The sequence below is a fragment of the Mytilus galloprovincialis genome, chromosome 1, assembly GCF_965363235.1.
Source record: "Mytilus galloprovincialis chromosome 1, xbMytGall1.hap1.1, whole genome shotgun sequence".
NCBI lineage: Eukaryota > Metazoa > Mollusca > Bivalvia > Mytilida > Mytilidae > Mytilus > Mytilus galloprovincialis.
This window is the reverse complement of record NC_134838.1, coordinates 21,664,160-21,679,905: the sequence shown is the minus strand read 5'-3', so window position 1 is coordinate 21,679,905 and position 15,746 is coordinate 21,664,160. Positions and strand designations below refer to the sequence as shown.

Genomic DNA, 15,746 nt, shown 5'->3' with positions numbered 1-15,746 from the left:
TTGGCTAAATTAGCAAATCACGATCTTCATAAGTGATTACTTCTAGTTTTGGCTCACTTGACAAAGATATTGCAAAAACCTTTGTGGAAATTTTAGATTTGACCTTATATACATTTTTTTAATATCGAAAGAAATATACGTAAATAAGACTGGAAAGGTTGACAAGAAAAAAAATATCTTGGCAATGGTTTGTTCATTTGACTGCCATACTAGTGAGAGGTTAAGCTAGCTACACAACTAGGCTTTATCCACCATTTTCTAAACAATGAAAAGAATGTTCCAAGTCAGAAATATGACAGTTGTTTCCCATTCCTTTAATGAGTTGTCATTTGATAAATGACTTCCCGTTGATAATTTCCCATGGAGTTATTTTTTCTATTATTTTACTTTCGATTGATAATTGTATATGTGGAACTTAGCAAACAATAAATCTTGATGTTTAACAACAATTTCAGTTGTTTTGTTTTTGTTTTTTTTTTGAATAATTAAATGTGTCAAATTACGTAACCGTTTATAGAATTAGATTTAAATTTTTACATGTATCTGTTGAACGTTTTTACCATTCGGTTGACAGTTAAATGACGAACTGCATAGATGTTTACTGTTCTATTTAAAATCCAAAAAGGTCAATATGAAAGACACGATGTTGTTGGTGTTATTAAATTTTGATCATTTTGGTTTTATTCATCAGCATGTCACGTTTTGTAAAATGAGGAAGGCGTTGATATTATAAAACAAAATAATTTGGAAAAATGTAAATATACGCTTGGTATTGTGCATACCTCTATTTGGCATAAATTGAAGTATTGACTTAACATTCCTTCCGTAATACGATCACTCTTTAAAGAAAAGACAGTCGTCATTCGACAAAACTTTCAGTTTAAACTAGTTATGAACATGATGAACAGGAGCTATCGAGTGAATGAAAAATACACGATGAAACAATTTGTGATTGTTTTATTTATAATTCATTTTGCAAAGGGTAAGTCAGGCAACTAATTAATTCTTTAAAACGCAACATTAACAAAATGATCAAGATAACGAATTAAATACAAATACACATATTTCACTCGATTTAAAATAGTTTTGTTTGAGGTAACAAACTGTTCCATCGCGCTCTCAAATATAAAAATAACATATCATATTAGTTTAAAAGGGTTTTAGGCCAAGTAAGACTGGAAAAAAAAATAGGGTCAATTTAGGCCGTGCCACATATTTACATTAAAAAATGCATATTGAGGCTATAAGAAATAAAAATTTGTGTTTTTTTTATCATTTCTATACTCATGTGACATGATACAACAAATCTGAGCACAAAAAGACTCCTTCAATTAACTTTTCTTGCAGACAGTATGGTCTGATACAAAGATATTTGCCTTTTTAGTGTAAAACTTGCATGCAATTTTAGTCTCAACAGGCTTATATTTAAACCACTTGCTATCCTACAGAAGAAAAGAAAGATATTATGTGAAATGGAACAGATACAATAGACATTTTAAAGCGCTTTGATACATATATAGTGAGGTCTTGTGTATGGACGTCAAAATGTGTGTACCAAGCTCCCCACTTTTGACTTCATCCAAACAGGGCGTTAGACAAGGGTCATTTATACAACACATTTTGTACATATTGTCTGAGATAATCTTCTTTTCCGTAGATTGAGAGTTCATTAATAAGTAAAAGAACTAGATGAAGGCATAGAAACACAAATATTGACACATGAAAACCTGTCAGGTAGAATATCAGGATGCCATTTATGCATCAATGTTAAAAGAGCTATAAAATGCCTATTTTGACCATAAAATGTCAAAATTTGTCATTTTTGCAGAAATTCTATAAATAAAATTTTAAATCCTTTAGTTTCATGCTATTTGACAAATTGACACCATCAAATCATTTAGGGAAGTTGCCAAAGTATTCTATTTTTACAGATTTCACCTCCGAGACCACAATTATTTCGTAGTGCATTTCTTTAAGAACATAAATGAAAATCAAAAAACAAATCCCACCTGCGCTTTCTCAATGAAATTTTTATAGTGTATTGTACAACTTTTTGGACAAATTATATCAAAATTATAGAAAACTTCATCGACTCTAACTCAAAATATGGACAATTTTATGGTTAGGGCGTCTTGAAAATCTTTTGATAGCTTCCGAAGTGCTAATTTTTAACTCTTTTCAGCTGGACCAAATCACTACTTTCCTTTAAAAGTCTGGACCCGAATTTTTTTACAGTGTGATTTTACCCCCTTCTTGCAATTTGAGGCATTAAACATGGAGAAATAAATTTGGAAGGGGTATAAAAAAAAATAATGGGAAGTAACCCACTGTCAACACTAGGAACTATATTTGTAGACAACGAAAATCAAGGGATGACAATTGTGGTCTCGTACCTAATGTTTTCGAATATTTTACAGACGTCCTGCTCCAACGGAAATCTGTATTTGATGATAATACATAACATATATAAAGGTTGAGGATGAACACGGATGCGGCCACTTTCATTTTTGCCAAAAACCATCTGAAAAGTGACCTTTTTTTTGCATATTTAATAAATTTTTCATATTTAAGCTTGAACAAAAGCGTTTTAAATGATTGAATCAGTACAAATCTCTCACATAAACCAATTGAATCAACTGAAATAGACACTAAATAGTGTTTAAAACGTTTCCAAAATCTTTTGTCTGAACTTGAAATTTGAGGCCAAAATCGGCCCTTACCAAACCTACTCCTTAAGCACCCATCGTTTTGCTCATTTAATAACAAACCCATGGTAATTCTATTTTAGAAGGTCATATTGGAGTAAAGGTGGCAGAATAGTGGTTACCACAATAGGAACATATTTGTCTTTCTCCGTCAAACCGTTATTTCAAAACGTTCAACCAACTAGTTATAACGTCTGTAAAACATTCGAAAACATAATATCTTAACTTAACCACTTGGAATGTCCAATCATATATATTTTAATTCAATTGTCTCGTTATTTTAGCACTAGAACCATGTTCGGACTATTCAACAATAACAAATGAAGAAAGTCGTTCACCATTTCACCAATACTCTTTTAGTGACACACCGATATCTGATGAAAGATTGACCCCTGGTTGGTACAAAATTGAAATGAATGCAGGAAGTCTTATTCCAAATCAGATTCCCGAATTGTTTAAATGTGGTACATGGAACCCTATTTGGCTGAATGGTAATGTTGTATTGTATTTGCTATTTTATGTGTTTACAGAATTTAGACAATAGTAGTGTATTGATGTAAAAATCTTAAAATCTTTTGATTATAATGAGCCATATTCAGAGTTAGAAGAGTGCGAAGTGAGACATGCTGTTATTGTGTGCTGACCTTAATAAGAAATTTGCCAATATATAAAACAGTTGATTGATTTTCGTAGTAGAAACAAATCACACTTTTTGTCCATTGTTTGTTTTGTTCGACTATCGAAATCATATCACATGTGATTCTAATTTAAACTGTTTTTATTATGGATGTCAACTCGGTAAAGATTTACTAATCGATTACTCGTTGGATTTACAGAGCGATACTCGAGTACTCGTTCGATAAAACATTTACAAAATGGAAACACAAACTTGTACCATTGTATGTATTGTAGGTCGTTCGTTGTGTTTTTTTGTCGTTAAACCCTGAACATTATTACCTAGGACTTAACCAATAGCTCATTTACTACATATATCAATTATGTAAACATTGATATTATCTAATCAAGTAACCAGTAAATTTTCATAGAAATATTATTACTTAAGGATGTACTTAGGTGAGGTTTTGAAATTTGTGTCAAATGTTCGGACTCCTTGGTGTTTTTCCATACAATACAATGTAAAATAGTTTGCCCTATAACACCCAATTATTTTTTTATATAAGACTTAACAGCTCATGAAAGGTCATTTACCAAAATTTTAGACGATTCTTGATTTTCTTTCTTTTGTTTTGAGACCTAAATAATACCAATGCAAATATAAGGTAAAAGTCCGAGTCAGCCTTTTCCCGCCATATTTTAAATCTCAAATATCTCGAAAAGGAGGTCCATGACCTATCAATATTTTTAGCTTATCTTTATTCTTAATTGATGCTCTACAAGTTTATAGTATCAATTTTAATTTCTTAATTTCTTAATTTTTACCTAACCTCACCTAAGTACATCCTTAAACAACAACAGTATTTGGAAACAGGTTGTAACAAATGTATTCTTATATATATTGCCAACTTTTTCTGGGATATTGCGATTTATCAACGTTGAAAGGTAACTAACAGTCCTGATGATTAAAATATATGTTCTGACGGTACGGAGGTTGGGTAGTTACTAGATTAGCTAAAGTGTTACCCTTGGAAAAATGCCCTTGTTAATAAATCCTACATATCCTCTGTTTTGAAGAAATTTTTAAGAATGCTTAACGCAAACATTCGAATCGTATTCTAACTTTTATTAATTTTGATTAATATATAAGGATGTGCTCTCAATATATTTTTTTAAACTTAAGAGAGCAACAACATCGTCAAACACGAACCCGGTTTATAGCCGAGTATCATTTTTGTAATCGATACTCGGTTCTACCGAGCGATACTCGAGTACACGTTGACATCCTTAGTTGTTATATTGTTATTTCAAATTGCATCACGGAATTACCACTTAACATTACGAAGTTATACGTTTTTTTTTAAGACAATCAAAAGCTACAGTATTATGCTTTAACATTCAGAAACGAAAAAAAGATGAAGTATTTCGTTGTAAGAAAAAACCAGATAACTACATTTACTAAATTATTACTTCAAATGGTTAAAAAATCATAAGATATGACAGCTTTTCAATCAGAGTGCATTTATAAAGAATGTATATGTATGAATTATGAAAGGAAAAAATCTTTTGAAAATTGTAAATATTGAATATTATGTAAACAAATTATTTGACTGAACCCATCGTCATTTTTAACCCTCAATACTCTTCCATTTCGTAATTTCTTTCTCTTTCAACACTTTTCATTCGATGAGTCTTTTGTAGATGAAACGCGCGTCTGGCTTAGAAAATTATTTTCCTGGTATCTTTGATCAGCATTTTAATAAAAAACCGCCATTTTGGTCCGAAGTAAATAAAAATGAATTTCACCTGATAAGTAACTCTAATTAATGCTCTACTTTACTTGCAAATTAATTTAATCTTCACATGATTAAATTAACCTGAGAAATACACTATCCAGTTATACCTAGTCTGGAATTGAGTTGTCTCAAATTACTTCAAACCTTTACAAGATTCGTCCATAGATATAAAGATTTGGTTTTAAAAATTTGGTTGTACCTGTAAAAAACCGGGATTTTGTTTACTGAGCTCCGTAGTTAAGATTCAATTCCTATAAACTTATCGATCATTTCAAAACACTTATTCTAAAAAGCTATCAAAACAACACTATGATTTAATCTTTGAATGTTCTTTTTATTGGTATTACTATTGAATTTGTTATCAGTAAATTAAATTTGGTTTTGTACTCGCTGTCAGAAATTGCGAGTTCTCTCCGATCAGTACACTACTCAGTGTCTGTTAATTGTTTGGTTTTATAAGAACCCTGTCACGTTCTTTTTTTTTTTTTTTTTGTAAGATGTATTTCTGCTTTGTATCAATCTGATGAGTTAAGTCTTTTTCAATTTTTTATAACTAGTTGAACCCCGCCCCACTTTAATTTGTTAGTGTACATGTATATCATATTTGTTTCAGTTAATTATTTTGTACATAAATCAGGCCGTTAGTTTTAAAATTTTCATAACGGGTTTTTATAGCTGAATATATGGTAAAAATTTAATCGTTGTTGAAGGCCGCAAGTAATCTATAGTTAATAATATCTGTGTCTTTGTCTCTTGTGAAGACTTGTCTCATAGACAATCGTATCACATCTTTTTATATTCATAATTCGATATATTCTCAGATTTATCCGACTGCGTGAAATTTCTATAAAAAATAATTAATGGCAGTCGTAGATTTTTTTTTCATTTAACCATGGTTTGGGCATCTATATTTGATAATTTTATTCCGATCGATCAAAATATGTTCTTTTGATGTGATTATATTGCATTCTGAAATTTCTAACATAAAAAGATGCACACTACTTAAAAGACTAAAAATGGGTAAAAATGAAGTACTTAAGTTTGTAATTTGTCATAAGAACAAAGTAGATGTGTTTGGATTGCAAAATATAAGACAAATGACTCTACCCCTTGAGATGCAAAATATGACAACCCGAGCGACATATTATATATTTTGATGAAAAATGAGAATCTGATATTTGGTTAAATTCAATTACTATATAAATCGTGCTGGGGAAAATCGACAACAAAAGTTTTTTTTATCCTGAAACTTGCATAAGACGCCTCAAAATTTGCAACACGGAAAACTAGGGAAGAGTAGAAGTGTTTAAAAAAACAGAGCACTGACAACGTCTGCTTCTGCTTGATGGAAATAGATTATAATTCGTGTCCTTTCGTGCAATACAATATTTGGTTATATAATTCTGATAAAAGGACATTTTGATACTTGAACTTATCTTGATTCTTTTTCTCCACCCCAAATCGCCTACCCATTACAAACATAGGCGACACCCCGCATGTGGTTTTCTACATGGTGATAAATAGACATCTGGGATTTTATAAGATCCCATTCTGATTTTTATGGTACATTTATTTAACATTATATAATGTTAGTTGAATGAATAGCCATTCAATATATGTTTGTATATTGGTTGAGTTTGTTTTTTGTTACGAGTAAATAAATAATAATCGCTATATTTTGTAGGCACCTTACCATCAGTTCCAGAGGTTCAAGCCAATGCGCAAGTCTGCGTTCACACAATTGATAGTGTTTGTGAATATTCTTGGTTCATTAACATCAAATTTTGCTGTGGAAATTATTTGGTCTACGAGCTGTTATCGAGCCCTGTTGGAAACTCCGCTTACTGTTTTGGTAATGTTATGTATGGTATTTGGTTAACTTATTTACTCTTGATATTTGGGTGAAATTAGTAAGTATTTTTTGTTTTATAAAAGATTACAAAATGCTAATAAATGCATTGTAATAGTATAAATGTCAAATACTGTAATTCAATGTTCATAAAGTAATATAGTTTTTTTCTATTTTAGGAAATTCGTCGGACGGTTTTGTTTCTTCATCAGACAATACTATTGGATGTTACAGTAAGCATCAATAAATCAGATCAATATACTATAATTAAGGTCTTGATACGCGTTTCAAATTATGTTTTATTTTAAATGTTTTTGTGTTTCATTTCTTGTTTTTTACATGTAAATTTGTTTTACTGTCGTTTAGTTTAAGATTTTTCATAACACAACTTTTTCATAATTTGAGGAAACATGTAATTGAAACAGAACCTCAATTTATGTATGTGTATATAGACATATTGATATAAGTTCCATATACCAACCTTATTGGAATCAATCTATTTGATTTAGCTATGAATACGTTTTGGATGATTCTTGCAAAGGAAATAAAACCTTTGTCCAGAATCAGTACCGATCTATTTAGTCCTTTCAATTTTTGCAACCTGAATTCCATTCAATAAACACACGAGCTATAGTTCCTTGTGGATTTAAATTGACGGGAGTTGTTAATTTTTCCCTAAAAATTGAATCACTCTTTGTATATGGGTGGCTTTACAAACAAAACGTTATCACTAAAAACCAAAGTCTAAGATATAATGCAACATGCTATATGCACCATTTAAATAAAAATTAGCTTTTTCTGATATTTTTCTCACAAATAATGATTATATCGATGTATCATAATATAAGAAACATAAAGCGTTATTGTTCTCGAAATAATGCGATAAATATATTTGAATAATTGATTGTCATTTTTATTCTGCAATATTTTTCTAAATTTATTGCGGTATCGCACCACAAGTGGAAGTAAAATATGTCGATCTGTATGATATAAGGCAACAAGTCAATAGCAACAGCAACAACAAAATACACATATGCTGTCGTATTCAATGATAGATTTAAAGTTCATTTACTGAATAAACTCCACAGAGAACAATAGCTAATGTACGTTTTGTCAAAGGAACATGTCCAGTTGTAAAATTTAAGCTTTTATCTTACTCTCAATTAATACATTCTGATATGTATATACTTATTTTTTACTAACAGCTTGCTTGAACTAACAAGTTTTATATTATCAAATCAAATTTATCAACTGCTGTTCACTTACTTAAATGTTAATATGCAACTCAGATATATATATTAATACAGCGTCTACCTATACTTTAATATTAAAACGTGAAAAATTAAATCTGATATTAATTTAAAGTTAAAACCGCCATGTATATGCAATTTATTTTTAATATCTAATGTTTGCAGACTGGTTATCAATTTAGAAATACACATTGTTTTATTACTACTTCAATACTATTGTTAGTCATTCAAATATCACTGAATCCGTTTCATATTTCAAGCTGGTAACACATTATGAAAATATTTTGTTATGTTTTAAACTATAATATTTATTAGCTGTTTGAGTCAACCATATAATAATCTAGCTACTCAGACAATAATTGGTACACATTAATCATAGATATTTCATATTAATATTTTAAATCAATTACAGTAATTTTAAAAAGAATGTAAGTATTAAATGTTTAATAATGAAGTTCTGTTTGTAGTTGTTTTTATTCTTGTTTGTTTAATATAATATAAAATGTGTTTCAAATTATACAACTATCCATAGAAACAAAATGTTGTAGATGTAAGCTTCTATAGATCAACGTACAGCCTTCAACATTGAGAAAACTATTACCATATTGTTAGTTATTGACACAACAAAATGTACAATTACTATTTCAAACGAGAAAACCAAAGATCTCATTCAAGTGCAAACCAAAACTAGAAAACGCCTGAGAAATTGACCAAATAATACACTGTACAACAATGCATTGTGGGATATTCCGAATTTACAATTAGTTAAAAACATCATTTTTTGTTTATCTTGTGTAATAAATTTAATGTATAGAGCATGAAATGAAATTTGCATGCTCATATTAAAAATTGAATGATTTTTTTTTTAGTCTTGTCACAATAATAAAAAGCAGATTTTGTCTTTCGATTTACACTGTACATGTGTATACGTTTCACGTAAAATAAGTAACGGAGTGCCCACTGTCAAATTAAATCCATTGAACTCACTCAAAAAGCATTAACGGAACAAACATGTACTTAATAAACTCATCATAGATACGATCATGCATTACAGGCTGCGATGTACCATGGTTTAAAGACACATGAGGTATCCCCACTGGTATCGTTGACTTATTGGGGTAATTTGCTATTGAAGTATTCATATCAAAATTATCTAATTCAATATTATCTAGCTATAATTCGTGCTAATACGTTAACCACGAAATCAACCAAAAAATAATTTCACAGTACAAAGTGTATATGTTCATGAGAAACAGACATTATGCATGAAAAAACAAGAAGAAGAAAAAAGGAACAGCATTTCAAATAATTGTTGTCAGTCCGCTCAAGGGCACAGTTAGGCCATTGAAAACATGATGTGAATACAGAAGTAGACACAACACTTCATGATGAATTAATGAGATCACATTGTCATAAACGAATTCACATGTACAATTACAGAAACAATAATCATTTACAATGAAACTATAACATCCTTGGTATTCAAATACTGCGTATTTGGCTTTGAGCGTTCCTGATGAAGATTCAGTTTTCTTTTAAAACTGAAGAATTGAGCATGAAATTTATAAGTGTTGTCCAATTTTTTTTCAGCGCAATGTGGACTATCAGTTACCAAAGGCACCATCAGGTTAGAAGTAAAACTCAGGTAGATTAATATATAACAAACTTTTCTAGTATTGTCTGTTTATAAATTTATAAATTATAAAGAAAATAAGTTTTGAACTTCCTCAGGCAAGTTGACCTTAGATGGATTTGGCTATTCGTCGGTCTCTTTTTGGTTAAAAGCTCCTTTACTGTAACGGTAGTTTCACATTGCTGACTTTCAAGTGTTTGGCTTTTGACATGTTTGATTTCCGTGTATAGGTTGATAAAGTAAAGCACGTAAGACGCATGAAGTTGTTATTTTTTACAATGAAATTTTCAGTGTGTGTGGTATTACTAAAAGCATTATTTTTGAAGGCATTCAAAAATTTAATTTACTTTTTTGACAACAAAATTGAAAAGGAAATTGTGAAATGCAAGCATACAAGAAAAAAACACACATTACTCAATGATATAATATTCATTGTAGCTAAAACATTGTGTAAACATATTCTTGTTTATATTGGAACAGATCTTCTTGATCATTATAAATAAAATGTGTTTAAAGTCTGCAGCAACAACAGAGTAAATGCATTTGCGATGACAAAGACACATGTTAATAAATATTTTCTAAGTAAAATTTTAGTTTACATATACGTTAACAATTTATTGCGAGAAAATAAATAATAAAAATGCTAAAAGTGATCTTATGAATACAAAATAAAATACAATTTTTAAAAAGAACTAGGCAAACATGCAACGGAAAGGAAAGTCAGTAGATTGAAAAGCTTGGAATCTTTTTAAAAAATTGGAAAGTACAAACTCCCATCAGGAAGCAGTGCGTTGTACCTTCGACTGTTAGACGAGTTGTTTTCTTATCTAGTCTTTGATATATCAATTAGATATGTCTTATTTACAAAATCAGTGTCATTGCAATGTTGTTTACATTGACAGCATAATCTGCTGGTTTGGATTCTTCTTCTAGGAACTTTATTGTTATTCAGGATGTTCTTTTGTTAATAAAGAAAACCCACCTCAAACAACCTAATAACATTTTGTTTCTAATGTGTTGTTTTAATCGGTATGATATATAGATTCCTACACTGCAACAAGTGTATTACGATATTTCTCCACTCGAGACAGTTAAATTTTATTATTTAAAGCGCGAGGCTTGCCGATCATTTTAAATAACCAAATTTAACTGTCGAGAGTGGAGAAATATTGTAATACACGAGTTATAGTGTCGGAATCTGTTTCTCTGATGACTTTAATCATTCTTTTTCAAAGATTTCCAGAAACTTGTGTTCTTTATATGCGACGTCATCAGACAAGGTCGCCTTTTTAATGACGTCACAATAGGAAAATTGAGAAGAAAACAAAACACTTGCAATATTAGAAAATAAAAGACGAATATGGAAACATACCAAGAACGCAGCGGAAAGTCTTAAAGTTTGTATGTTTATCGTTTTTTTCTAGTTATATAAAAATTGATGATAAGATATGTCTTATTTAGAAAGTTGCCTTATTCAGGTTAAAATTTGTACAACTCAAACTTGCATGGTGGTTAGATCAGTATTTTTCTTTGAATTCCGAATCACAATATAAGTTCTGAAGCCATCTCCTTAATGAAAAATATCAAATGTTTGGACATAGGATAATTTGATTATTGTATTCAGGACGCTAATACTTCTAAGTGTATGAGAGTAATTTTTGGTTTCATAAAAATAAAACAGAAATTCAATATTGTTTTGAAGTATTATGTGACAGAAATAAAGAAAACTTTAATTCTCTACAGCTTGAAGAAATAAGTAAACAATTTATTCCGTTAAGTATTTCGTAAGAGATAAAAAGCGCAAAGTCGTATGAAATGTATTAATTAAGTAAAAAAACTTAACAGATCTCACACATCATATTACAATTTAATAGTGATTTTATAAGAAAAAGATTACCACATTTAACTGATCATGATAATACAGATTTATGTGAATGGGAGAAGGTTAACTGTTTTAAATAAAAATTCCTGCATATAACTCAAAGCGCGTTATATTAGAATAAAACGACCATATGATTTCTTTGTACGGCATGACAGTGTGCTGACCAAACATTGCAGTGTCTATTTAAAAACAATGTCAGCATTTACAAGAGCATTGTTTATTTTGCTCCATTTCATTGAAATTATTTTATTTAAAAGTTAAATTACTTGTAAACATACTAACCACATTAAAATATATATGTTTTACTTTATTCGAATTCGATTTTGAAAGGTATGGCTACTTTAACCATCATACAAACAAAAACAAGGATAGAATCAATAGATTTTTATTTTCTTAAAATCATGATCGTTTGTAAACTTTTTTAATTTTTATATCTTAAACCCTTACAATTTAACAGTGTAATTTCATGATCATGTGTTGTTTAACAAACCATTATTGTTGAATAGATATGATGTTTCAATAGCATTCGTGTAGATATAAATCTGATGTATGGACAATGTCTTTATTTTCAATTTGTGCTATATACTTTTTTAAACGCTAGGTGAAAATGAAAGATATTACCATTTTTGTGTACTTTTTTTTTAATTTTATTGGCCCTACTCCTTTCTACTAGCAATTCATTTTTTATTTCGTTTCCCATCGAAAAAAAACCACGTAAGATTGAATGGTTCTAGAAAAATAAAAGCTTATCAAATTTACAAAGTGTTTTACGCGTATTGAAAACTAAACAAATGTATTTAACAATCAATCCAGTTGAACGGAATTAACAAAACTATATGTTGGGATAGTTGAACGCATCAATAAAACTCCAATCCACCACCCCAAAATCAAGTAACCAAACGATTCTCGACAAGGTTCTACACAATATGCCTCTACGTCTAAAATAGTAATTTTGCCGCATTTTATTCCATCGTATTAACAGTACAGTGTGTGAAAGAACTCAACTCAGCATACACGTCGAGCTGTTTTGTTTTTGCAGAGGTGGGTGTCTCCTAGATATCGGTATTGGTCTGGTTACAACAACAGATCGACTCTTAGGACGTTCTACCGGTTTGTCGATTATTGGACTTTCAATCTGGCTTTTAGATCGCTCCTTTATTTCATTGGTTTTATCTTCATTGGTTTTAACTTCATTGGTTTTATCTTCATTGGTTTTATCTTCATTTGTTTTATCTGGCAATACTTCAATTTCAATGTCCATATCAACAGTTTTAGCTAAAGGCATTTTGCAGAACGCATCGTCAGGTTCCTCGTATGTTTTACCGGTTCTGTTTATCAAAATATAGGTGCTCATCAAACCTTTCCCTTTAATCTTATTCTTCCCTCTGTCTCTGAAAACGTACCCCTTGTCAATCAATAATCTGAAAAAAGATAAACAAATATAACAAAGTCTGTATTCCCTATGATCTGCATTTCACTTGTTAAATATATGTTAATAAGAATTTGTTCATATCATATATTTGAAGTTATAAAATAGACAAAAAAGAGAAGAAAAATACAAAATATCGCATGATTTTGATTCAGATTGAAATCAAGAGATACAACAATGTTAGTATGTCCTCTTTTGCACGCATCACACTATTCACAAATTACTTCCTGTTGAAAGTGTTGAAGACAAGAACGTGCAAAACAGCATATATTGTGATTTTCTAGCATAACGTTAAATTGAAGTGGATGTAAGTAATTAAGCCATGGTCACTACGAACCCACGACACATCTATGCAGCTCCACGACATGAATTTTTGTCAAATCGCGGGTCATCTGTGATCGCCGTACGTCAATCGCACGACAGTTGCACGATATTTTCAGCATCGTGGCGCTGTCGTGTGTCGTGGGACGAAAATTGAAGATGCACTTTTTTTGCTCCACGATTATTTGTCGTATCACTATCTTGTGGCAGTCGTGAGAGTGTCTCACCACAGTCGTCCGACTGTTGTACGATAAACACATTGTTGTGGGTACCAACATAAACCATTTTAATAAAATAGTCGTCGCAGGACTGTCGTACGACCATCTCACGACTGTCGCAAGACTTTTGTGATACAGTCGCACGATTGTCTCACGAATACCAAATTTTGTACGATGCTCTCACATCATTGATTGTCTGTCGTACGACAGTGGTAAGTTCGTCGTGAAGCTTATTTACGTTTTATTTAGAAGAATACAATTCGGTGGGAATGAATGTTTAGAAAAACATACCGTCTACCGTTTAAAGATTGCTTTTCCACCAGAACAATTAGTTCGGCCCTGTTGAATAGGCGCCTTGCCGGACTCTAACAAGATATAGCCCTGTTAACATTGACTCAAACCCGTGAACAGTATAGGAACGCCCGACGTTGGTGGGTTAAGCCATGAATCGAACGGCGCCTGATATTTTGGAAGTATAATACTAGTACACTGACACAAGGGTTGGAACGGGAATCCTCAGGTGATTTCGTTGTATTCATGCGAATGGGGCTTTTGCTGAGGGTCGTCACTCGCATCACAGTTGCACAACAGTCGTACGACAGTAACACGACAATCACACGCGCATCCCAATACATGAAAACCTATTAAAAAAATTAGTCCCAACCAACTCACGATTGTCCTACAATTGTCGTCACACGACTGTCGCACGACCGACTTGCGACAAGCACACGACAGTACAATGACATATTTTTTTCTGTCTTGTACCCATCGTTGAACCATCGTGAGCATGTCGTAGCTGATGTGACCACTGGAAATATTATTTTGATATTTTGCACGACAGTGCCACGAAAACTGTTTTATGAATCCACGATCTGTTGTTTACGGGGCTTAAGAGGCAACAGTACAACCTGTCTACATAATTTGTTTTGTTTCAGTTTTGTTTATCTTTTTTCCTTTCTCTCCCTACTTTATCTTTGTGGATGAAATCACGAATAAATCGGAAGAGAAATGGTCACTATGCAGTAGTATCGATACCACACAAAAAAAAACGACGCTTCTATAATATGATACTCAACTATCACTTAAGATACTTTGCTTATAATTGGATAAGTCAGCAAACGTTTTAGACTAAACCCGTTAGAAGGGCTGTGTCCATTTTAACTCAAACCATCTTTGTTAAGGGGTAGTTAAATCTAAGTGTTATATAAAGATATATAAATAATGTCATATTAAAATTGGGCATAGTATCATAATATTTGCGAATGATGATCATTTGTATTACGTCCAGTGGCAAATTAAATGCATGATCATGAAATCGTAATTTGTCTGATATATAAATCATGTATTTAAAGCAATATGTTGCCGATTTGAGTTTATTAAATGACCTTATTGCTTTGTTCATATCAAATCTGATTTGTGTATGTTAAACAGCATTATCTGCAATATCTTACAAATCTTTTGACAAGAAAGAATATTACATTTCACAGAATAAATGTGTATCCATAAGATTTTTAATTTGCTTCTTTGAAGCCTTTAAATGACACATAAAATCAGAAGTTGCAAAACATGAAAGTGATGAAAAGAAAGAAAGTATACATATGCAAAAGTAGAACAAAACATATAATAATTTTTACTTCTTAATATGAACTATAATTACTTTGTAGACTGTGGACTTGCATGAACCCTAGCTGGTATACCATGACTTTCCATTCTGGACGAAGTGTTAACAGTATCTCCAAACAAGCAATAGCGTGGCATCTTTAGCCCAACAACACCTGCGACAACTGATCCACTGTGGAATCCGACCCGAATCTGCAAAAAAGCTGATACAATTAATAAGGAAGACAAAATCCAGAATAGTTATCATGTACGACATACATAGTTTCCTCGAACGTTGCACATTTTTCTGTTTTTCTGTTTCACAGTATTGCGTCTTTGATATTTTAGGAGAAATGTTGTCACTGAAACTGATATCCAATTAAAGGCTGTGGCTGTAAAATATGATACTGTTAACATATTCTGTGATAGTAAATTTCAAAAGCGTGTAC

At 31.2% G+C, this 15,746-nt stretch overlaps 3 protein-coding genes across 6 annotated transcripts in view; 2 read left to right on the top strand and 1 right to left on the bottom strand.

Annotated features, from left to right (window-relative positions):
* Window positions 1–15,746, top strand: part of LOC143069181 (jouberin-like) — a 377,039-nt gene that overhangs the window by 70,794 nt on the left and 290,499 nt on the right. The gene's annotated exons all lie outside the window — the stretch shown is intronic.
* On the top strand, window positions 773–15,497 carry LOC143069028 (oncoprotein-induced transcript 3 protein-like). 4 transcript variants are annotated; one of them, XR_012976305.1, is made up of 7 exons: window positions 773–982; window positions 2,990–3,196; window positions 6,801–6,968; window positions 7,145–9,333; window positions 9,806–9,860; window positions 11,084–11,249; window positions 15,363–15,488. XR_012976305.1 is itself a non-coding variant. In XM_076243471.1 (7 exons), the coding sequence occupies exons 1-6, from the start codon at window positions 892–894 to the stop codon at window positions 11,139–11,141; spliced, it is 633 nt and encodes a 210-aa protein (XP_076099586.1). In that variant the 5' UTR covers window positions 773–891; the 3' UTR covers window positions 11,142–11,245; window positions 15,363–15,497. The 4 variants fall into 4 exon arrangements, 2 of the variants coding, with proteins under 2 accessions (XP_076099586.1, XP_076099580.1); XM_076243471.1 differs by having other exon boundaries at window positions 7,145–7,198; window positions 11,084–11,245; window positions 15,363–15,497; XM_076243465.1 differs by having other exon boundaries at window positions 7,145–7,198.
* Window positions 12,164–15,746, bottom strand: part of LOC143069020 (guanylate cyclase soluble subunit beta-2-like) — a 21,852-nt gene continuing 18,269 nt past the window's right edge. The window contains exons 11-12 of the mRNA XM_076243452.1: window positions 15,356–15,510; window positions 12,164–13,151 (exon numbers count right to left, since the gene is read on the bottom strand). Of these exons, the coding sequence (XP_076099567.1) occupies window positions 12,731–13,151; window positions 15,356–15,510 (576 nt within the window). The 3' untranslated portion in view covers window positions 12,164–12,730. The remainder of the gene's footprint in view (window positions 13,152–15,355; window positions 15,511–15,746) is intronic.

Excerpts from the sequence above, each read along its gene's own strand:
- LOC143069028 (XM_076243471.1), top strand. The coding sequence starts at position 892 with ATGAACATGATGAACAGGAGCTATCGAGTGAATGAAAAATACACGATG. Across the intron at positions 3,197-6,800 it reads GAACCCTATTTGGCTGAATG|GCACCTTACCATCAGTTCCA; the intron begins GTAATGTTGTAT and ends TATATTTTGTAG. Across the intron at positions 9,861-11,083 it reads AGGTTAGAAGTAAAACTCAG|ATTTCCAGAAACTTGTGTTC; the intron begins GTAGATTAATAT and ends TCTTTTTCAAAG.